Source organism: Hyperolius riggenbachi, chromosome 10 (assembly GCF_040937935.1).
Source record: "Hyperolius riggenbachi isolate aHypRig1 chromosome 10, aHypRig1.pri, whole genome shotgun sequence".
NCBI classification, from domain to species: Eukaryota; Metazoa; Chordata; class Amphibia; order Anura; family Hyperoliidae; genus Hyperolius; species Hyperolius riggenbachi.
Genome location: NC_090655.1, coordinates 273,113,577 through 273,137,064, shown reverse-complemented (window position 1 = coordinate 273,137,064; position 23,488 = coordinate 273,113,577). Strand labels below are relative to the sequence as shown.

General features: G+C 46.2%; 1 protein-coding gene across 1 annotated transcript in view; it reads left to right on the top strand.

Annotated features, from left to right (window-relative positions):
* The first annotated feature begins 954 nt into the window (after positions 1-954).
* LOC137535445 (zinc finger protein 585A-like) overlaps positions 955-23,488 on the top strand; it is a 184,376-nt gene continuing 161,842 nt past the window's right edge. The window contains exons 1-3 of the mRNA XM_068257273.1: positions 955-1,303; positions 21,336-22,045; positions 22,118-22,785. Coding sequence (XP_068113374.1) covers positions 955-1,303; positions 21,336-22,045; positions 22,118-22,785 — 1,727 coding nt within the window. The remainder of the gene's footprint in view (positions 1,304-21,335; positions 22,046-22,117; positions 22,786-23,488) is intronic.

Here is a 23,488-nt window from a genome sequence, read left to right as displayed (position 1 = left end):
CCCCCCCATAACCCACTCCACTGTCCACTAGGACGCACACCCAACGTCCACACGCCCCCGTCCCCCGGCGGTCCCTGGAAAAAAATTTGGTCAGAAAGTGGTCCCCAGGCCGGAAAAGGTTGGGGACCCCTGTCCTATATGACATATTTCACTGATATTTTTTATCGTAACAACCATCGATTTATACGGGAAAATCCTGATGATTAACAAGGTTGCCAAAACTTTCACATCTCACTTTAAGTATTTCCCAATATGTACAGGAAATCCTCTGGAGAGAACAGTACTTGTAATTATAGTCAGAAATAAATGCCAAATTATGCAGATCACCATCACCATGAATCATGTTATCTCTATCCATTTCACACATTGTATTCTATTAACTCTGTAAAGAAGGTTCCCATATCGCTTTTCTGTAAATCTTTCAACCAACACCTGTGATTGTGAATAAAAATCCAAAACATTAGTGCAATTTCTGTGAATCCTCATGAATTGTCCCCTCAGGACATTTTTAATCCACTGAGAATGGTCACTACTCTCCGCAGAGGTGGAGAGAAGCACCAGATGATGAGCAAGGCACACTGGAGGAGAGGACTGTGGTACTGAATGTGCAGGATACCACAGCTTATGGGATATTATCACCCCCTAGCAAATTATGTTCTTTTCTGTGCTCTGTTTATTACTGCTAATATCTTACAGCTATAATCTGTTATCCTTTTCAGAACTGAGATCTGAGCTCAAAGAACAAGAGGAGATTGTGAGAAGATTGTGAGGTGACAAGAGAAGTCTGTGGAGAAGAGTGACATGATGAGGATAATTAAAGAGGAAGAAGAAGAGACGTATGTGAGGAGTGATCAGCAGTCTATGGAGGAGGGTGACATGATGAGGACAATTAAAGAGGAAGAAGGAGAGATGTATGTGAGGAGTGATAAGCAGTCTATGGGGGAGGGTGACATGATGAGGACAATTAAAGAGGAAGAAGGAGAGACGTATGTGAGGAGCGATCAGCAGTCTATGGAGGAGGGTGACATGATGAGGACAAGTAAAGAGGAAGAAGAAGAAAAGTATTTGAGGAGTGATCAGCAGTGTATGGAGGAGGGTGACATGATGGAGACAATAATAAAGGAAGAAGCTGAGATGTATATGAGGTGTGATCGGCAATCTACAGAGGAGGGAGACATGATGATGAAAAGTAAAGAGGAAGAAGAAGAAGAGACGTATGTGAGGAGTGATCAGCAGTCTATGGAGGAGGGTGACATAATGGGGAAAAGTAAAGAAGAAGACATTATTACAAGGATGAGCATTGGTGAGTGATAAATATTAGACATTCAAAATACTTATTAAGTTCACTTAGAAATATGTCCCGGCTGGGCACAGTATAGGTCACATGATGCCAATAATTGGGGGCTGTAAGAATGTGAGTGATGTTTGGGAAGGGGGGGACTGAAGTGACAAGTAGCTATAATATCACTCTAGTAAACAACTATGCCAAGTGCAATTATGCTAAACAAGTATTCACAAGAGCAGGAAGCTGCCCCCGTACTGCATGGATTCCAGGCAGGGAGTGAGCAGTGAAATGACAGATCTGACAAGGGTGGTGATTACCACAACACAAAGTGGGGCAACTGGTGTCATTTGGGGCATCTCTGTCTGATCAAAGTGTGGCTCACATCAACAGCAACACAAGTGTGAGCAGTAATATGGAAGCCATGTGTATACTGGCTGCACAGCTACTATAATAATGCATTCTGTCAGGACAGTCAGTAACCATGCAAATAATGCCCTCATTTCTCTGACAATCCAGACACACATCCAGAAACACTGAGGTATAAAACATCAGCAGCTTATTCATGTTATAGAATCCTATAGAACAGCTGGGAGGAGTTTCTTGTGTTTGGCTTTGTTGGTGTCGGCCAGATGCCCAACAGAGACTCTGACCAGGGGGGAGAGGGACCCTCATAGCTGCAATAACCAGCAGTGTGTACAGATTGCTGCACAAATCACTAGAGCTGCCCAACAGAGACTCGGACCAGGAGGGAGTGACACCCTCATAGCTGCAATAACCAGCAGTGTGTACAGATCGCTGCACAAATCACTAGAGCTGCCCAACAGAGACTCCGACCAGGAGGGAGAGACACCCTCATAGCTGCAATAACCAGCAGTGTGTACAGATCGCTGCACGAATCACTAGAGCTGCCCAACCGAGACTCTGGCCAGGAAGGAGTGACACCCTCATAGCTGCAATAACCAGCAGTGTGTACAGATCGCTGCACAAATCACTAGAGCTGCCCAACAGAGACTCTGACCAGGAGGGAGTGACACCCTCATAGCTGCAATAACCAGCAGTGTGTACAGATCGCTGCACAAATCACAAGAGCTGCCCAACAGAGACTCTGACCAGGAGGGAATGACACCCTCATAGCTGCAATAACCAGCAGTGTGTACAGATCGCTGCACGAATCACTAGAGCTGCCCAACAGAGACTCTGACCAGGAGAGAGTGACACCCTCATAGCTGCAATAACCAGCAGTGTGTACAGATCGCTGCACGAATCACTAGAGCTGCCCAACCGAGACTCTGGCCAGGAAGGAGTGACACCCTCATAGCTGCAATAACCAGCAGTGTGTACAGATCGCTGCACACATCACTAGAGCTGCCCAACAGAGACTCTGACCAGGAGTGAGTGACACCCTCATAGCTGCAATAACCAGCGGTGTGTACAGATTGCTGCACAAATCACTAGAGCTGCCCAACAGAGACTCTGACCAGGAGGGAGTGACACCCTCATAGCTGCAATAACCAGCAGTGTGTACAGATCGCTGCACAAATCACTAGAGCTGCCCAACAGAGACTCTGACCAGGAGGGAGTGACACCCTCATAGCTGCAATAACCAGCAGTGTGTACAGATCGCTGCACAAATCACTAGAGCTGCCCAACAGAGACTCTGACCAGGAGGGAGTGACGCCCTCATAGCTGCAATATCCAGCAGTGTGTACAGATCGCTACACAAATCACTAGAGCTGCCCAACAGAGACTCTGACCAGGAGGGAGTGATACCCTCATAGCTGCAATATCCAGCAGTGTGTACAGATCACTGCACAAATCACTAGAGCCGCCCAACAGAGACTCTGACCAGGAGGGAGTGACACCCTCATAGCTGCAATAACCAGCAGTGTGTACAGATCGCTGCACAAATCACTAGAGCTGCCCAACAGAGACTCTGACCAGGAGGGAGTGACACCCTCATAGCTGCAATAACCAGCAGTGTGTACAGATCGCTGCACAAATCACTAGAGCTGCCTAACAGAGACTCTGACCAGGAGGGAGTGACACCCTCATAGCTGAAATAACCAGCAGTGTGTACAGATCACTGCACAAATCACTAGAGCTGCCCAACAGAGACTCTGACCAGGAGGGAGTGACACCCTTATAGCTGCAATAACCAGCAGTGTGTAGAGATTACTGCACAAATCACTAGAGCTGCCCAACAGAGACTCTGACCAGGAGGGAGTGACACCCTCATAGCTGCAATAACCAGCAGTGTGTACAGATCACTGCACAAATCACTAGAGGTGCCCAACAGAGACTCTGAGCAGGAGGGAGTGACACCCTCATAGCTGCAATAACCAGCAGTGTGTACAGATCGCTGCACAAATCACTAGAGCTACCCAACAGAGACTCTGACCAGGGGGAGTGACACCCCAATAGCTGCAATAACCAGCAGTGTGTACAGATCGCTGCACAAATCACTAGAGCTGCCCAACAGAGACTCTGACCAGGAGGGAGTGACACCCTCATAGCTGCAATAACCAGCAGTGTGTACAGATCGCTGCACAAATCACTAGAGCTACCCAACAGAGACTCTGACCAGGAGGAGTGACACCCTCATAGCTGCAATAACCAGCAGTGTGTACAGATCGCTGCACAAATCACTAGAGCTGCCCAACAGAGACTCTGACCAGGAGGAGTGACACCCTCATAGCTGCAATAACCAGCAATGTGTACAGATTGCTGCACAAATCACTAGAGCTGCCCAACAGAGACTCTGACCAGGAGGGAGTGACACCCTCATAGCTGCAACAATTAGCAGTGTGTAAAGATCGCTGCACAAATCACTAGAGCTGCCCAACAGAGACTCTGACCAGGAGGGAGTGACACCCTCATAGCTGCAATAACCAGTAGTGTGTACAGATCTCTGCACAAATCACTAGAGCTGACCAACAGAGACTCTGACCAGGAGGGAGTGACACCCTCATAGCTGCAATAACCAGCAGTGTGTACAGATTGCTGCACAAATCACTAGAGCCGCCCAACAGAGACTCTGACCAGGAGGGAGTGACACCCTCATAGCTGCAATAACCAGCAGTGTGTACAGATCGCTGCACAAATCACTAGAGCTGCCCAACAGAGACTCTGACCAGGAGGAAGTGACACCCTCATAGCTGCAATAACCAGCAGTGTGTACAGATTGCTGCACAAATCACTAGAGCTGCCCAACAGAGACTCTGACCAGGAGGGAGTGACACCCACATAGCTGCAATAACCAGCAGTGTGTACAGATTGCTGCACGAATCACTACAGCTGCCCAACAGAGACTCTGACCAGGAGGGAGTGACACCCTCATAGCTGCAATAACCAGCAGTGTGTACAGATTGCTGCACAAATCACTAGAGCTGCCCAACAGAGACTCTGACCAGGAGGGAGTGACACCCTCAGCTGCAATAACCAGCAGTGTGTACAGATCACTGCACAAATCACTAGAGCTGCCCAACAGAGACTCTGACCAGGAGGGAGTGACACCCTCATAGCTGCAATAACCAGCAGTGTGTACAGATTGCTGCACAAATCACTAGAGCTGCCCAACAGAGACTCTGACCAGGAGGGAGTGACACCCTCATAGCTGCAATAACCAGCAGTGTGTACAGATCACTGCACAAATTACTAGAGCTGCCAAACAGAGACTCTTACCAGGAGGGAGTGACACCCTCATAGCTGCAATAACCAGCAGTGTGTACAGATCGCTGCACAGATCACTAGAGCTGCCCAACAGAGACTCTGACCAGGAGGGAGTGACACCCTCATAGCTGCAATAACCAGCAGTGTGTACAGATCGCTGCACAAATCACTAGAGCTGCCCAATGAATTGCTATCCTCTTCAGGATGAGGCAAACTTACAGTATATACAGCCTGATATTAGCCAATGGATGCAGCTGTGGCTGATCTTGATTGGTCCTGTTCCAGTCTGGAGAAACATGGCAAGCTAACGTTCAGGACAATTATTATTATTATTTTTTTCGTTGTTGAACGTGATGGATGGATGTCTTTTTTTTTCAACTAAACATAACTATGTAACTATGCGAGTTGCATCACTTTACATTTACAGTGGCTTGCAAAAGTATTCGGCCCCCTTGAAGTTTTCCACATTTTGTCACATTACTGCCACAAACATGAATCAATTTTATTGGAATTCCACGTGAAGGACCAATACAAAGTGGTGTACACATGAGAAGTAGAACGAAAATCATACATGATTCCAAACATTTTTTACAAATCAATAATTGCAAAGTGGTGTGTGCATAATTATTCAGCCCCCTTTGGTCTGAGTGCAGTCAGTTGCCCATAGACATTGCCTGATGAGTGCTAATGGCTAAATAGAGTGCACCTGTGTGTAATCTAATGTCAGTACAAATACAGCTGCTCTGTGAGGGCCTCAGAGGTTGTCTAAGAGAATATTGGGAGCAACAACACCATGAAGTCCAAAGAACACACCAGACAGGTCAGGGATAAAGTTATTGAGAAATTTAAAGCAGGCTTAGGCTACAAAATGATTTCCAAAGCCTTGAACATCCCTAGGACAACTATTAGTCATGCACTGCACAAAGTTGGCCTTTATGGAAGGCCATTGTTGGAAAACTAACACTGCACATCACTCTGAATACACCATCCCCACTGTCAAATATGGAGGTGGCAGTATCATGTTTTGGGGGTGCTTCTCTTCAGCAGGGACAGGGAAGCTGGTCAGAGTTGATGGGAAGATGGATGGAGCCAAATACAGGGAAATCTTGGAAGAAAACCTCTTGGAGTCTGCAAAAGACTTGAGACTGGGGCGGAGGTTCACCTTCCAGCAGGACAACGACCCTAAACATAGAGCCCGAGCAACAATGGAATGGTTTAAAACAAAACATATCCATGTGTTAGAATGGCCCAGTCAAAGTCCAGATCAAAATCCAATCGAAAATCTGTGGCAAGATCTGAAAACTGCTGTTCACAAACGCTGTCCATCTAATCTGACTGAGCTGGAACTGTTTTGCAAAGAAGAATGGGCAAGGATTTCAGTCTGTAGATGTGCAAAGCTGGTAGAGACATACCCTAAAAGACTGGCAGCTGAAATGGCAGCAAAAGGTGGTTCTACAAAGTATTTGACTCAGGGGGGCTGAATAATTACGCCACTTTGTATTGGTCTTTCACGTGGAATTCCAATAAAATTGATTCATGTTTGTGGCAGTAATGTGACAAAATGTGGAAAACTTCAAGGGGGCCGAATACTTTTGCAAGCCACTGTATCTGTATTAAATATCTCCCCTCTGTCTGTCCATATGGCCACACTATAGAGATGCTGCTGTAATATGTCACTGTCCTGCTTAGTGTTAATAAATCTGCATCATTGTGTATCCTCTGCAGAGATGGGAAACACTTCTCTGTATTCCATCTGCTGGATCATTAATAAATAGACTGACCAGATCCCTTCCACCTCAGATCCAGGTGGGTGTAGCGTTTGTTAACCAATGACCAGGCTGTAGCTGTTTTCCATCACAAGCAGCAAACTTTTAATCCAATAGCCATGTAAAATAGACAATAGAAACGCTCATAGCGTAACCAGTAAAAACAGCAGTATAATTCCTGCTCTATCCAGCGCACTTATGTGATCTCAGTTTTTATTGTGGCTATCGGACTGTTAAGCCCAGCGGTTGCTTCCCCTCTGGTGGCGTCAGCGTCCCGTCTCTCCACCGCAGCGCATCCGCTATTCCTCCACAGGTCCCGGCCGGCCGGTGTAATGTCAGATATTGCAGCCTGGAAGCAGCCTTCCTCACTGAGTATTGCGCATGCTCAGTGGGAAGTTAGACAATATTTACCTGAAATATCTCCGCTTCCGCACCACTTACACTCCCGAAATTTTCAGGGGAGGGAGGGGACCCCCAGATCTAGCTCTGTGTCGAATTGCAGCCCCCTAACCCCGCTAGTTCCCGAGATAGGTTTGCTGCAATCAGTCTCGGGAACCAGCGGGGCTCGGGGGCTTCAATTCGGCACAGATCTAGATCTGGGGGTCCCCTCCCTCCCCTGAAAATTTCGGGGGTGTACGTGGTGCGGAAGCGGAGATATTTATGACGTTTTACGTGGCTGCACAATGTAATGGGGCGCAGGCTCCAACTGCGCATGCGGGCACACCGGCAAGCACTTCAGCAAACCTCGTGACGTCAGACGCACCTGACTCCGCCCTACGCGTTTCGTCCGTTCGGACTCATTAGGTGCGGCCGACGTCCTTTATAGCTCCACGCTCCACCTTCCTTCTAATGTGTGGAACGCTTTTTCCGTCGCACAGTGACGTCAGTGGAGCGCACCTCTCCTCTTTTTATCTTCAATAAACTTTACTATGTCCTCACATCTTGGACATTATGGGGATGCGCGCTCCACCTGAACATCCACCATCTAGTGGCTTTATTCCTAACTGCTTGTCTTTGAAATTCATTATCCTCACAATATTACAGTATTAATCTATACAACACAAATATATAAAATATGTATAAAATGAAGGGATTTTCTTGCCCAATATATATATAAAAATATATAAAAAAAGGGTGACTCTAGTAAAAAATGTTTAAATGACTGCTATGTAAATTGATGCATTTTGTACCAATACTGAAAACCTGCATTACATACATCACAGCCTGATGGACACTGATTCCATGTCATCACCTGCGTGTCTATAAATATGAAATGCCCCTATCTCATGCTATTTTACTAGTTATTGCACAGACCCCAACCGCTGGGCTTCCATTCCCAATAGGTTACTAATTTCTCGTGTGCCAGCTACAGATCAAAGATCCACCAATTTACAATTTCATCAAATTTCAATGTCACAGTGTGACCAAAATACATCTTCACAAATAAATTGCTATGCCCCTAGTGCCTCTGTTTACATGCTAACTTCCTGTTACAGAAACAGCCACAGAGGGACAGTTTTGTGTACCTAGTAAGGTGCTACCCTGTCCCCAATGACCTCAAAAATCCCTTAACCATAATGTAAGTGTATTGGTGGGACCCCTTATATGGATAATAATAATTGGTACCAAAACACTCGGCGTAGTGACAATGTTTAAACACATATATATATACATATCCCCTGAACTATTCTATCCCCCCCTAAATGTCATTGTTAATAAAGCAATTTAGGTCGAACTCAACGTTTAAACCCCCTGGTGTAAGTGTTTTTAATTGATATATCCAGTGCCCTTCTGCTTGGGAAATGTCCCTCACTATACTGGAATCTCTCCACTTTTTTACATGGGCTTCGATTCCCATGAATCTCAGCCCTTTGGGGGTCACAATTATTGACTACTTGAAAATGGTTGGACATATTATGGGTCGCTAGGCCTTTATGAATATTGGTCACATGTTCCCCAATTCTTTTGTGTAACTTCCGTGTGGTTCGTCCTATGTATTCCAAATTACAGGGGCACCATAATATATATACTGTATATATGACCCCTTTTGAGTTACATGTAATACATTGCTTGATTTGATGTTGCCTTCCTGTGTTCCTCGAGACAATGGAAGTACCCTTTTGGGGTTTGGCTTCACTACATCCCTTACATCCACGACATGGGAAAAAGCCTTTTTGCCCCAATAAATCTGTTCCCCTTATTTGGGGGGGGGGGTCAATAAAGCTGGACGCTAACTGGGATCTGAGGTTGGGTGCTTTCTTGTATATAAAGCCCGGATTTTTCGGTACTACTTTATTCAAGGTCCCATCCAATTGCAAAATATTCCAATGTTTCTTAATTATACGCTCTACATCTTTATGTTGACCGTTAAAGTCCAACAAGATATCAAATTCTCTATTTTTATCTGTCTTGGTTTTAATTTGGTTCTCCAGTAAAGTTCTCCTATCCAGTTTTTCTATCTGGTTGACCTGGCTTTATAGCTGGTTGACCTGGCTGAGTGCTATCATAGCCTTTATCTATAAACCTGTCAACCAATATTTGGCTCTGCTGCTTGAGTTCTCCAACCTCTGTGCAATGATGCCTAATGCGCATCAGTTGGCCTTTGGGAATGTTTTCTAGCCACCTCTTGTGGTGGCAACTACCCTTTGGTATGTACCCGTTTTTATCTGTGGCTTTGAAAAACGTCTTAGTGCTTAAGTAGCAAGGATACAGAGGCGCCAGTAGTATAAAAAAAGATAAAAGTCTTAAAAACGGGGAGGTGATAGGTGGATTCGCCTCTCCCAGAGAAAACACAAGATAATGTTGATTTTTCAACACAAAGAAATTTAATTATACACTCCAATAGTTTGCAATAGTTTGCATTTCGCGGGTTCAACCCACTTCATCAGGCTATGGAACGGAGTATAACACTTGTCTGTAGGATTCGAGGCGCTAAGCTGACGAATCCTACAGACAAGTGTTATACTCCGTTCCATAGCCTGATGAAGTGGGTTGAACCCGTGAAACGCGTTGCAAACTATTGGAGTGTATAATTAAATTTCTTTTTGTTGAAAAATCAACATTATCTTGTGTTTTCTCTGGGAGAGGCGAATCCACCTATCACCTCCCCGTTTTTAAGACTTTTATCTTTTTTTATACTACTGGCGCCTCTGTATCCTTGCTACATAATTTTGTCCACCCCTGGTGGAGGGGAATTGGCCCCCTTTTCTTCCTAACTACAGAGAGTGACTTCTTATTCCTGAGTGGGGACAGGTCTAATCTCCTCACCTGCCTATACAGTGATTACCTGGAGGGTAACCCGTGTTTGTGAGTATAAATCTCATTATACCACTTTCCTCCCATTTTACGTAACATACTGCACTATATTGGGCTCTCGGTGTCTTCCCCCCCTACTTGTCTTAGTGCTTAGGCCATTATGTTGCTTGATTATGACCAAATCTAAAAAATCCACCTGTTTATTGGCCTTATTGAAAGTTATTTTAACAGGTGTCCAATGGTCATTCATTACTGTACAGAAGCACTCCAGTTGTTCAGCTGAGCCCCTCCAAATAAAAAACAAATCCTCAATAAATCTATTCCAGCTCTGTGAGAAAATGCGGAAAAGCCGCCGCATGTGCTCAGAACAAGGCGGCTGATTCCGCGTCTAACGTGGTGGTTTGCACGCGTAGGCCTACATCTGCTAGTATGGCTGAACGCAGAGAAACCGCCGCATGCCCTGATAGCGGTGCGGCTGGTTCCGCGTCCAGCGCGGTGAGTGGTATACAACACATGGCTGGTGTGGCTGGGACTGATAGTCCACACAGGTTCAGAATGACGCGCGCGCGCGCTGAGAGGCGGAACTTTTATGACAGCCAGAAGGGAGTCAGCTGACCAAGTCGGTCAGCTGACGATTCAACCAGTTCCCATTGGTCCAGCACTTAGGGGAGGCGCTGGAGAGAGAGCGCTGTGCTATATATACTGGGTGCTGGTCATTCGCTGGTTATCTGCCGTTGCAATCACTACGTGGAAGCACTCAGACCTTTTTGTCAGAATCTGTGTTACCATTCTGTTATATGTCAGACTGGTTCCAGGGTGTTGATGATCACGGAGCTCACACCCAAGACTAGGGACTTGTGTTATCATTCTGTTATACTTCAGACTAGTTCCAGGGTGTTGATGGTCACGGACCTCACACCCAAGACTAGGGACTTGTGTTACCATTCTGTTATATGTCAGACTAGTTCCAGGGTGTTGATGATCACGGAGCTCACACCCAAGACTAGGGACTTGTGTTATCATTCTGTTATACTTCAGACTAGTTCCAGGGTGTTGATGATCACGGAGCTCACACCCAAGACTAGGCATTGTTTATTATCTGTTATGACTTTCTGCTTTCCTGACTACTCTTCTGATCACTGATTTGGTACTTCGCCATATCTGATACTCTGTTGCCAAACCCTGCTTGCCTTAGGATTACCGAATCAGCCTCCTGTCTATGTACCTTATCTGTCTGTGTGTTGCCGACCTGGCTTGCCCGACCACGAGAGCTATCTCCCCAGTTTAGAGATAGTTCACAGATCAGTCAGTGACATCTTCCTATTGGTGTCACTCACGCTCTGGTCCTTCCCTCTCCCAGTCTGACTCCTCCCTGCGGGAGATTCTCAGGCTACTGGAAGGTACTTGTTCTCTAGTGCAGTATTCCTTACTGCCTTTGTACCTGTTCTCCAGGTATTGTCCTCAAAGTATTACTGTTGCACCAAACACTCATATCACTCAGGTGTCCAGAGGTTAGTGATATATCTGATTATTGGTGATTCTGCACAGTGGCGGACATACGGCCGTGCAGGCCGTGCCGCCGCACGAGGGCCCATGAAGTTCTGCTGCTTCAGGGGCCCATTAAGTATTGCAGGTTTTTTTTTATTTTTATTTTTTTTTTTAATGTTTTTTTTTTTAACCTGGGGGGCCCAACTCCTGTCCTCCCCCCTCACCTTGCCCCCCCCCCCCCTCATGCGGCGGGAGAGCGGAAAATACAAGAAGTCTCCGGCCGGGGCGGCAGCTGCCGCTTGGTCTCCAACTTGGAGACATATCGGAAACTAAGCAGCAGCTGCCTCTAGCGTCTGCTGCAGCCCCGGCCGGAGACTTCCTGTATTTTCTGCTCTCCCGCCGGCTGCAGCGCATACCGGGAGGGGGGCCCCGAGGTGAGTGAGGGAGGATAGGAGTCGGGCCCCCCACCCGGATAGCTACCCACCCGGCTACCTTACCCACCCACCCGGCTACCTACCCCGCTACCTAACCAGGCTACCTACCCACCCACCCGGCTACCTAGCTACCCACCCGGCTACCTAACCACCCTGCCGGCTATCTACCTGGCTACCTACCCACCCGGCTACCTAACCACCCTGCCGGCTATCTACCTGGCTACCTACCCACCCGGCTACCTAACCACCCTGCCGGCTATCTACCTGGCTACCTACCCACCCGGCTACCTACCCACCCGGCTACCTAGCTACCCACCCGGCTACCTAACCACCCTGCCGGCTACCTACCTGGCTACCTACCCACCCGGCTACCTAGCTACCCACCCGGCTACCTAACCACCCTGCTGGCTATCTACCTGGCTACCTACCCACCCGGCTACCTACCCACCCGGCTACCTAGCTACCCACCCGGCTACCTAACCACCCTGCCGGCTATCTACCTGGCTACCTACCCACCCGGCTACCTACCCACCCGGCTACCTAGCTACCCACCCGGCTACCTAACCACCCTGCCGGCTATCTACCTGGCTACCTACCCACCCGGCTACCTAACCACCCTGCCGGCTACCTACCCACCCGGCTACCTACCCACCCACCCGGCTACCTAACCACCCACCCGGCTACCTAACCACCCACCCGGCTACCTACCCACCCGGATACCTACCTACCCACCCGGCTACCTACCCACCCACCCGGCTACCTACCCACCCGGCTACCTAACCACCCACCCGGCTACCTACACACCCACCCGGCTACCTACCTACCCACCAGGCTACCTACCTACCTACCCACCCGGCTACCTACCAACCCACCAGGCTACCTACCCACCCACCCAGCTACCTAACCACCCACCTACCCACCCACCCACCAGGCTACCTACCCACCCGCCTACCCAGCCACCCACCAGGCTACCCACCCGGCTACCCAGCCACCCACCAGGGTACTTACCCACCCGGCTAAGGGCTACCTACCTACCCACCCGGCTGCCTACCTACCCACCAGGCTACCTATCCACCCAACCACCCATGGGAGCTGCGCGCCGGATGGAGGCTGGGACAGGAGGTCTGCTGCTGCAGGTGAGTAAATGTTTTTTTTTTATTATTTATTTTAGCAGGTGTATGTTCTGGGCAGGTCTGCCACATGATTGCGTGTATGTTCTGGGCAGGTCTGCCACATGATTGCGTGTATGTTCTGGGCAGGTCTGCCACATGATTGCATGTATGTTCTGGGCAAATTTGCTACATGATTGCATGTGTTTTCTGGGCAAATCTGCCGACATGATTGCACGTATTTTCTGGGCATATCTGCCGACATGATTGTAGGTATTTTCTGGGCATATCTGCCGACATGATTGCACGTATTTTCTGGGCATATCTGCCGACATGATTGCACGTATTTTCTGGGCATATCTGCCGACATGATTGCACGTATTTTCTGGGCATATCTGCCGACATGATTGCACGTATTTTCTGGGCATATCTGCCGACATCATTGCACGTATTTTCTGGGCATATCTGCCGACATCATTGCACGTATTTTCTGGGCATATCTGCCGACATCATTGCACGTATTTTCTGGACAAATCTGCCGACATGATTGAATGTATTTTCTGGGCAAATCTGCTCACATTATGTGTATTTTCTTGAGAAAACCTGCACAATTATGTGAATTTTCTGGGGAAAGGGTCACCAAAACTTGGGCCCACTGTCTTTGCGTTGCACTTTTCAAGGGAACCCGAGGTGAGAATAATATTGAGGCTGCCATATTTCTCTCCTTTTAAGCAATACCAGTTGCCTGGTTGCCGTTCTGGTCCTCTGCCTCTTATTCTTTCAACCATAGACCCTGAACAAGCATGCAGCAGGTCAGGGGTTTCTGACAATATTGTCAGAACTGAGAAGATTAAGCTGCATGCTTGTTGCTGGTGTAATTCAGTTTATTACTGCAGCCAAATAGATCAGCAGGGCCGCCAGGCAACTAGTATTGTTTAAAAGGAAATAAATATGGCAGCCTCCATATCACTCACCCCAAGATCACTTTAAATTACAGTTAGCTCCGCCCTTATCCGGTCATTGCCACGCCCATTTTTTGCCGCGGCGCTACGCGCCGCAGGTTCTATCCACGCCCACCCATTTTTTGACGCGGCCAGGGGGGCCCACAATTGATATTTTGCACAGGGGCCCACTGCTGCCTGTGTCCGCCACTGATTCTGCAGATCATCAATAATCGGTTATATATCTGTATTTTTGGTGATACTGCAGATCACCAATAATCAGACCCTCTCTGTGTTACACCGATCGTTACAAGCCTACTATGTGATTAGCTTCAGGCTTCTGTAGTATTTATTGTTCCCTGACGTCACGAGGTTTGCGGAAGTGCTTGCCGGCCGGCCGGGACCTGTGGAGGAATAGCGGATGCGCCGCGGTGGAGAGACAGGACGCCGACGCCACCAGAGGGGAAGCAACCGCTGGGCTTCACAGTCCGATAGGCACAATAATAACTGAGATCACGTAAGTGCGCTGGATAGGGCAGGAATTATACCGCTGTTTTTACTGTTTACGCTATGAGCGTTTCTATTGTCTATTTTACATGACTATTGGATTAAAAGTTTGCTGCTTGTGATGGAAAACAGCTACAGCCTGGTCATTGGTTAACAAACGCTAGACCCACCTGGATCTGAGGTGGAAAGGATCTGGTGAGCGGCTACTATTGTGGGAGAGCCTGCTGTATTCACATTTTAAAGGATACCACAACTGACATGTGGCATAATGAGATAGACATGGGTATGTACAGTGCCTAGCACACAAATAACTATGCTGTGTTCCTTTTTTTCTTTCTCTGCCTGAAAGAGATAAATATCAGGTATGTAAGTGGCTGACTCAGTCCTGACTCAGACAGGAAGTGACTACAGTGTGACCCTCACTGATAAGAATTTCCCCCTTTTTTATCTCTTTCTTGCTCTCAGAAGCCATTTTCTTCTAGGAAAGTGTTTTATAGTTGGAATTTCTTATCAGTGAAGGTCACACTGTAGTCACTTCCTGTCTGAGTCAGGACTGAGTCAGCCACTTACATACCTGATATTTAACTCTTTCAGGCAGAAAAAGAAAAAAAGGAACACAGCATAGTTATTTGTGTGCTAGGCACTGTACATACCCATGTCTATCTCATTATGCCACATGTCAGTTGTGGTATCCTTTAAGTGTGGTCACGTGTGCATCACTGTTCGCCTGGTGAGTGAAATTACTCATAGTAGTCACAGTAAAGCACTATGTGCAGTTTGTTTATCATTTTATACAGATGTAAGAAAGGTGTACAGAGGAGCGCTGTCTCTCATCATTGCACATTGACTCTTATTGGACTCGAGATAGCGAAAACTCTTATTTTAATTGTTCTAAGTGGTGTAATTAATATGTGTTAGTCTTGAATAGGGCAGGCGCAGTTTGTTGTGTTATTGTTATAATAAATAGACTGAACCCTCTGCAGTACTCCGTCAGACTGATAACAGGTGATGGGCAGTGACATGGTGATAACTTTGAGATGGTGCAACGTGTATGCTAATGATATGCAAAGTTATGCAGCTGCTGCATCTGGTCCATTTCCAAACTGCATAAACTTGAAATTATCAGCAGCTCACAGACCGTCCCTAATGATATACTGTATGTAAGTATATACCATTGGCACTGTGGCTCTAGAGGGAAGAGGGACAATATCTGCATCAGTGATGGTCTGTCTAGGAGAACTCATGGAGATGCATGGGATCAGTTTGGTCAGGTGATAGATATAGAAGTCTCTGATTTGCTGGTCAGGATCATGTGCTAAAGCAGGATGTGATCACAGCAAATCAGAGCTTTGCAAATCTATCAGCTGATCACACAAATCACATGCTCCTCCATGAGTTTTCCTAGACATGACATCACTAATCTGGATCACCCCCGCTTTTGCAGAGAGATGGCGTGCTCTGGCTAGAGGTTCAGCAATACATTATTCGGAAAGGAAAGAGGATGGTCGGCACTGCTGTACAGCTTCCTTTAGTTGGTAATGTGCAGACAAGTAGTCTGTGTCTTCAGCTACATTACAGTAAACTACTCCTATACCATCATCAATACACGTCCTGCCTGGCTTTCTGCTGGGGGATGCTATAGGGGGGAAGCCTACATGCTGCTGCTGTGCTTTACACAATGTCGGCGTATTGGTTTTGTCTTATAGTTATAATAGGACGTCTCTGATTCCCCAGCACATTAATTGCAGCTCTCATCACGTGGGTTATGTCATTCCATGTTCTGCTTGTTGTGTGAAGTATGTGGGGGGCATGACTGGGCCTCTCAGGATAAGGATTGCTGAACATTTCAGGGGAGCTTGTAAGACTTCTGGGAATATCATTAAGGCAAGAGTGTAGGACCGGCACTAGATCACTGGTTACACACTGAGGGGATGGTGTAAGCACTGTGCCGCCAGAAAAATTACAGTTCAGTATAATTTTCAAATTAGTGAAAAAGCTTCCGGGCACCAGCTGCAATTAGAGAGCCACCTTTATTTCATCCTCAGTCAGAGATCAAATAAACCAAGATGATAAGCCTGACAGCCTGTTTCGCAGAGTCTAGGCTCTGCTTCTTCGGAGGCAAACATTTTACAATCTTTCCATCATCAAACAGTTAAATACATTAAGACAGTCTTACCACTCCCGAAGGCACTCCCCCCAGCCGAGCGTAGCGTGGAAGACGCCGATCCGAGCCGCCGCCGTCTCACGAAGCCCTGCCCCTTCCGTCATTGGGGATTCCAGCTTACCAATCAGGAAGCAAAGTGTCATACGCATCAGACCAGCGCAGTATCAGGGAAGAGTAGCCAGCGGCATCCAGTTGCCTGGGTAACCCGCCATGGAGTGTTAAGGCTGAAAAATAAAACAAATTACACCCCATTTAAAAACAACCAGTGAACATTGGAGCACCTATTCAGTAGATATATAAATCAATACTCAATACTATATATAAAGGATTTAAGGACATAGGCACACATACAGTGTTGCAGTCAATGCAATTCCCCAGTCTCTTCCTCACATAACGACCGACACCGATAAAAAAAAAAACGATCAGGGGCGGGGTCGGTGCAGAAAGAGACAACAGGAGGAAATTCTCTCATTCTCTGGAGGAAACCCCACATTATGCAAAGGGTCACAAGGACCCATACAGCTATTGCCCCCCCCAAAAAAGTGCCTTCAGGAGTGGTAAGACTGTCTGTACCCGGAAGGGGCAGGGCTTCGTGAGACGGCGGCGGCTCGGATCGGCGTCTTCCACGCTACGCTCGGCTGGGGGAAGTGGTAAGACTGTCTTAATGTATTTAAGTGTTTGATGATGGAAAGATTGTAAAATGTTTTGCCTCTGAAGAAGCAGAGCCTAGACTCTGCGAAACAGGCTGTCAGGCTTATCATCTTGGTTTATTTGATCTCTGACTGAGGATGAAATAAAGGTGGCTCTCTAATTGCAGCTGGTGCCCGGAAGCTTTTTCATTAATTTGAAAATAAGACTTCTGGGAATATAATGTATGGAAACCCTTTGCTGAAGGCCATAGAGCTGATATTAGGTCTTTCTTATGGAAAGGTATAGAGGAAAGGATTCCTCCTATATGTGGGAGGGGTTATAAAGGTGTATGTATTTCCTGTGGGAGGGGCTATGATGGTGTATGTATTTCCTGTGGGAGGGGTTAGAAACATGGATGTATTTCCTGTTTGTACACGTCAGTGTCAGGCTATGACTAAACACACCTCGCTGTGAGAGACGCGTCAGACATTTCTGTCTGTCCTGCTTCGGCCATTTAATAAAGAGAGGAGTTTTATTGGAGCCATCGATGTGTTGCTGATTTGCTTCTACAGTTTGTGCAGATTACCGAGAGGAAGAGCCATTGTGGTGAATGGGGGTAGGAGAGGTACTACATTGCTTTACACAGATATTGCTAGGCTACTAGCTATCACCAAGGTTGGTCAAGTTAACTAGCTAAGTTAGCTGGCTTAACTAGTCAACAGTATGTTATATATTTAAGGTGTAAAAAACAAGACAAATCCATGAGGTCATTAAAGGGAACCTTAAATTGGAACTTAAACCCTGTATTGTACTTCACCCCAATCAGTAGCTGATGCCCCCTTTCCAACAGAAATCTTCACCTTTTCTCATATAGACCATTAGGGGGGTCTGTATGGCTGATATTGTGTGGAAACCCCTCCCACAGTGTGACGTCATGACCATGGTTCTGACAGTTTGCTGTCTGTGAACCTTGGTGCATTCTGGGAAATAACAGCTTTTTCCAACTGCCCAGCAAGCACTATCTCCCTCTCTGCATAGAACTCTCAGTAACGAACATTTCTTACAGATCACCTGGCAGAACTAAAGATGTCACCACCAGTGATACATTGCAGAATGTAAATCAGGGAGAGGAAAGATTTTACACTGGGCAAACACTGACTATGTATAAAGGAACATTGTAATAATGAAGCAATTTTATGCATTATGATATTTTCACTAGTTCCTCTTGAAGTGTCGTGACAGGATGAGATAGATGTGTGTGTGTGTGTGTGTGTGTGTGTGTGCAGTGTGATGTGTGTATGTGTGTACAGTGTGATGTGTGTGTATGTACAGTGTGTGTGTGTATGTACAGTGTGTGTGTATGTACAGTGTGTGTATAGTGTGGTGTGTGTGTGTGTACAGTGTGTGTACAGTGTGTGTACAGTGTGTGTACAGTGTGTGTACAGTGTGTACAGTGTGATGTGTGTGTATGTACAGTGTGTGTGTGTATGTACAGTGTGTGTACAGTGTGTGTGTGTGTATGTGTGTATGTACAGTGTGTGTGTGTGTGTGTGTGTGTGTGTGTGTGTGTGTGTGTGTGTGTGTATGTACAGAGTGTGTGTGTGTATGTACAGAGTGTGTGTGTGTGTGTGTGTGTACAGTGTGTGTGTGTGTGTATGTGTGTACAGTGTGATGTGTGTATGTGTGTACAGTGTGATGTGTGTGTGTGTGTGTGTGTGTGTGTATGTGTGTACAGTGTGATGTGTGTATATGTACAGTGTGTGTGTGTGTGTATGTACAGTGAGTGTGTGTGTGTGTGTGTGTATATGTACAGTGTGTGTGTGTGTATATGTACAGTGTGTGTGTGTGTGTGTGTGTGTGTGTGTGTGTATGTACAGTGTGTGTGTGTGTGTGTGTGTATATATGTACAGTGTGTGTGTGTGTGTGTGTGTGTGTGTGTGTGTGTGTGTGTGTGTGTGTGTATGTGTATGTGTACAGTGCGTGTGTGTGTGTGTGTGTGTATGTGTGTACAGTGTGATGTGTGTGTACTGTGTGTGTGTGTATGTGTGTACAGTGTGATGTGTGCATATGTACAGAGTGTGTGTGTGTGTGTGTGTGTGTGTGTGTGTGTGTGTGTGTGTGTGTGTGTGTGTACAGTGTGATGTGTGTGTATGTTCAGTGTGTATGTGCAGTGTGTGTGTGTGTGTGTGTGTGTGTGTGTGTGTGTGTGTGTGTGTGTGTGTGTGTGTGTGGAGTGTGATGTGTGGTGTGTGTACAGTGTGATGTGTGGTGTGTGTACAGTGTGATGTGTGTGTATGTACAGTGTGCGGGTGTACAGTGCCAAGCACACAAATTACTATGCTGTGTTGCTTTTCTTCCTTCTTTGCCTAAAGGAGTTAAAGAGAAATAATTCTATGGGAAATGTACCCAGAGATGAAATATGGAGTCATAGACTTGATAGAAATAATGGCCTGTTACCCCTTCATGTGAATGCAAGGTGTAGTAGCGGCCCTACGATGCAGCAGGTTGTGGGAGTGGCCATGTTGGGTAGTGCAGTGGAAGTTGTCATTACATCCTGCTATGTGCAGAGAAGTGGAGCACTACTTGTGAAGGGGTAATTATGTCTTTGCTTGCATATTATGATACCCTGTGGAGCGATGGTGGTTTAGAAGCTGTACAGGGAATAGATCAGCACCGCTGCCATAAGAGAGCAGTGTGTGACAGGAAGACGGCAGTGAGGAGGCGGAGTGAGCTGGAGGCTACATTTCTCCCATAAGGCAGTGCAGTGCCATGGCAGTCCTTCCAACAGGGGGCGTGGCTTAACCTCATTTTCAGCCAACAACAGCGAGGAGGTGAGAAAAGTAACCTTTTATATGCTAATTACTGTATAAAATCTTTTTTTTTTTTTTTACACCTTTTGACAGCTTTATATACCTTGACTGTAAACTCTCTGCAATATTCAGCAGTGATACTGGCAGTTTCTCTCCATTCGGGACCCAGCTGGACTGTAGCATTCCACATTGATAAGGAATTACATACAGCCATAAAATACGTTCCTGGCAGAGGGCTGGGCTTCTGAGGGCAGGGGATAGATAAAAAATGTCAATAATTCATATATTTTAGCACTCTGAGACACGGGACAGGCTGTTTTATTGACCTCACCTGAGACAAAACAATACATCTACTTTTTTTAAGTTATTGTACCTAGCATAGAACTGTGGGATATCTAAAAGTCATATTAGGAGTAGGATGATAGATACACTTGTTTGTCGCATCAGTTTATTTTCAATTACATTTCACTTTATGGCAATATGGCATCACTAGTACTGCCTCTTCTCTTTAGGATATTTGCTCCCTATTTCCACCCCTAGAGGGGGTGCTTCCAGCATTTGTTCTATGACACATCTTGGGGACCCTCATACATTGAGCTTTGCTGGAGTATTACATGTCAGTGCCCTCTAGGGGTGGAAATGGGAGCAATCCTCCTAAGAGAAGAAGCAGCACTGATTTTACATATAGACACCATGTGACCACCAGGCCTTACTGACCACATGGATCTGTCTTCCTTTCTACACCCGTGCCATAAAACACACTGCTGACTATTCCAGCCAGATTCTCTGCTCTGCATGGCCTGACCTATATTCATCATGGGATATTGTGTTAGTGGCTTGTATAATTAGCTGCTGCAGCAGGACTTATAATTCCATTAGGAATAGCGGCCGTGTTGTTTGGCCTCGCTCTCCTTGACCTCCCCACACTGTAATCTTGGATTGCAGGTTACTATTACAGTAACGCACTTTCTCCAACTAGAGCAGATATAGCCCCTCCCCCTTGTCATAGCCTCCGAAGAAGCGCTTGTGTGTGAAACTGCCGTCAGGCTCCCAGCAACCAGCACCCACCATTATCCACCCCTGCACCGTTACGTGTTTAGTCTCTTCTTATGGACTGTGAGGTGATGATGTAACACACAGCCTACTTGTCTGCACATTGCCAAATAAAGGAAGTTGTACAGCAGTGCCGACCATCCTCTTTCCTTTCACCCCTAATGATAATTGTTCTTCCCCTCAGAATTCTCTAACAGGAAGCGATGATTTTTCTCTATTTGCAGGGCGGAGTCCCGGCATCAGGAACCTCTCAGAGACTCGTCTCTCTGTATCCACAGACTGTACAACGGATGGTGATGTCACTGGACAAGAGTCTCCTGCAGATATCCTGGTTACCCCAAATAGTCCCCCTGACTCCCATCACCTCTCTAACCCTGAGGGGCCTCATACCCAGCACAGCTCTCCCCCTGCTGGAGGGTCTCATTCCTGTTCCATGTGTGGAAAATGTTTTCTATGGAAATCCCATCTTGTCAGACATGAAAGATCTCACACTGGTGAGAAGCCCTATTTATGTGCTGAGTGTGGAAAATGTTTTGTTTGGAAATCAAGTCTTGTCTTTCATGAGAGATTTCACACTGGTGAGAAGCCCTATTCATGTGCTGAGTGTGGGAAAAGTTTTGGGCATAAAAGCAATCTTGTCACACATGAGAGATCTCACACTGGCAAGAAACCCTATACATGTGCAGAGTGTGGGAAATGTTTTGTTCATAAATCATTTCTTATCATACATGAGAGAGTTCACACTGGTGAGAAGCCCTATTCATGTGCTGAGTGTCGGAAATGTTTTGCCCAGAAATCAGATCTTGGCAAACATAAGAGATTACACAATGGAGAGAAACCCCATACATGTGCTGAGTGTGGGAAATGTTTTGTTTGGAAATCAAATCTTGTCATACATGAGAGATCTCACACTGGCAAGAAGCTCTATTCATGTGTTGACTGTGGGAAACATTTTGGGAGTAAATCATTTGTTGCGAGTCATAAGAGATCTCACACTGGTGAAAAGCCTTATTCATGTGCCGAGTGTGGGAAATGTTTTGCACAGAAATCAAATCTTGTCAGCCATGAGAGAACTCACACTGGTGAGAAGCCCTATTCATGTGCTGAGTGTGGGAAATGTTTTGCACAGAAATATCCTCTTGTCAGCCATGAGAGATCTCACACTGGTGAGAAGCCTTATTTATGTGCTGCATGTGGGAAATGTTTTGCATTGAAATCACAACTTGTCGCACATGAGCGATCTCATACTGATGAGAAGCCTTATTCATGTGCTGAGTGTGGGAAATGTTTTGGTCATAAATCAAACCTTGTCATACATGAGAGAACTCACACTGGTGAGAAGCCTTTCTCGTGTGCTGAGTGTGGAAAATGTTTTGCACAGAAATCAGACCTTGTCATTCATAAGAGATTACACACCGGTGAGAAGCCCTATTCATGTGCTGAGTGTGGGAAATGTTTTGTACAGAATTCACAGCTTGTCAAGCATGAGAGATATCACACTGGCGAGAAACCCTATTCATGTGCTGAGTGTGGGAAATGTTTTGCACAGAGAACACATCTTGTCACACATGAGAGATCTCACACTGGAGAGAAGCCCTATTCATGTGCTGAGTGTGGGAAATGTTTTCCACAGAAATCAAACCTTATCAGCCATGAGAGATCTCACACTGGTAAGTAGCCCTATTCATGTACTGAGTGTGGGAAATGTATTTGGCACAAGTCACTGCTTACCAGATACTTGTGTTTAGTGTGGGAAATGTTTTGGCCATAAATGTTGTTTTCCTTTGTTTCTTTTATTTCTTGCTAGATGCACATGGCAGCATATTTACACAGAGTGCTGAGGACTCTCTCATGCTACTCAGTGCATTTGGTTTGTGAAGCGTAAAAAGTCCCTGAAATGAGGTCATATGAGAGAAACTTGGGTACATATAGTACTAAGCCTAGTTACAACTTGCCTGTGATCACTTTTTATTTTGTACATTGTAAAGGTGCGTACACACATGCAACTATAGTAGTTTGAAATGATTGTTCCCCGATCGTTTCAAACGACGATCGTTTAAAAAAAAGGATCCAACGACCATTAAGTCTAACGACGGACGAGCTGGATAGTTAAAAACGAACGATCTACCTTGGCGGATTTTTTACAACGACGATCGTTTGCAAAAGTAGTACATCGTTGGAAACGGTCGTTCGTACTAGGCTTGACATGCGCATTTCGCTATTTCTCCATGGAACAGTTCATTTTTATGCGCATGCGCAATAGTTGCTTTACGTGATGTAACGTTCGTTCTAACGATCATATCATTACACACCTTTAAAAACTAACTTTACTTAGGTCGTTCTTTCGTTAATTAAAAGTTTGTTCGCCGTTCACAAC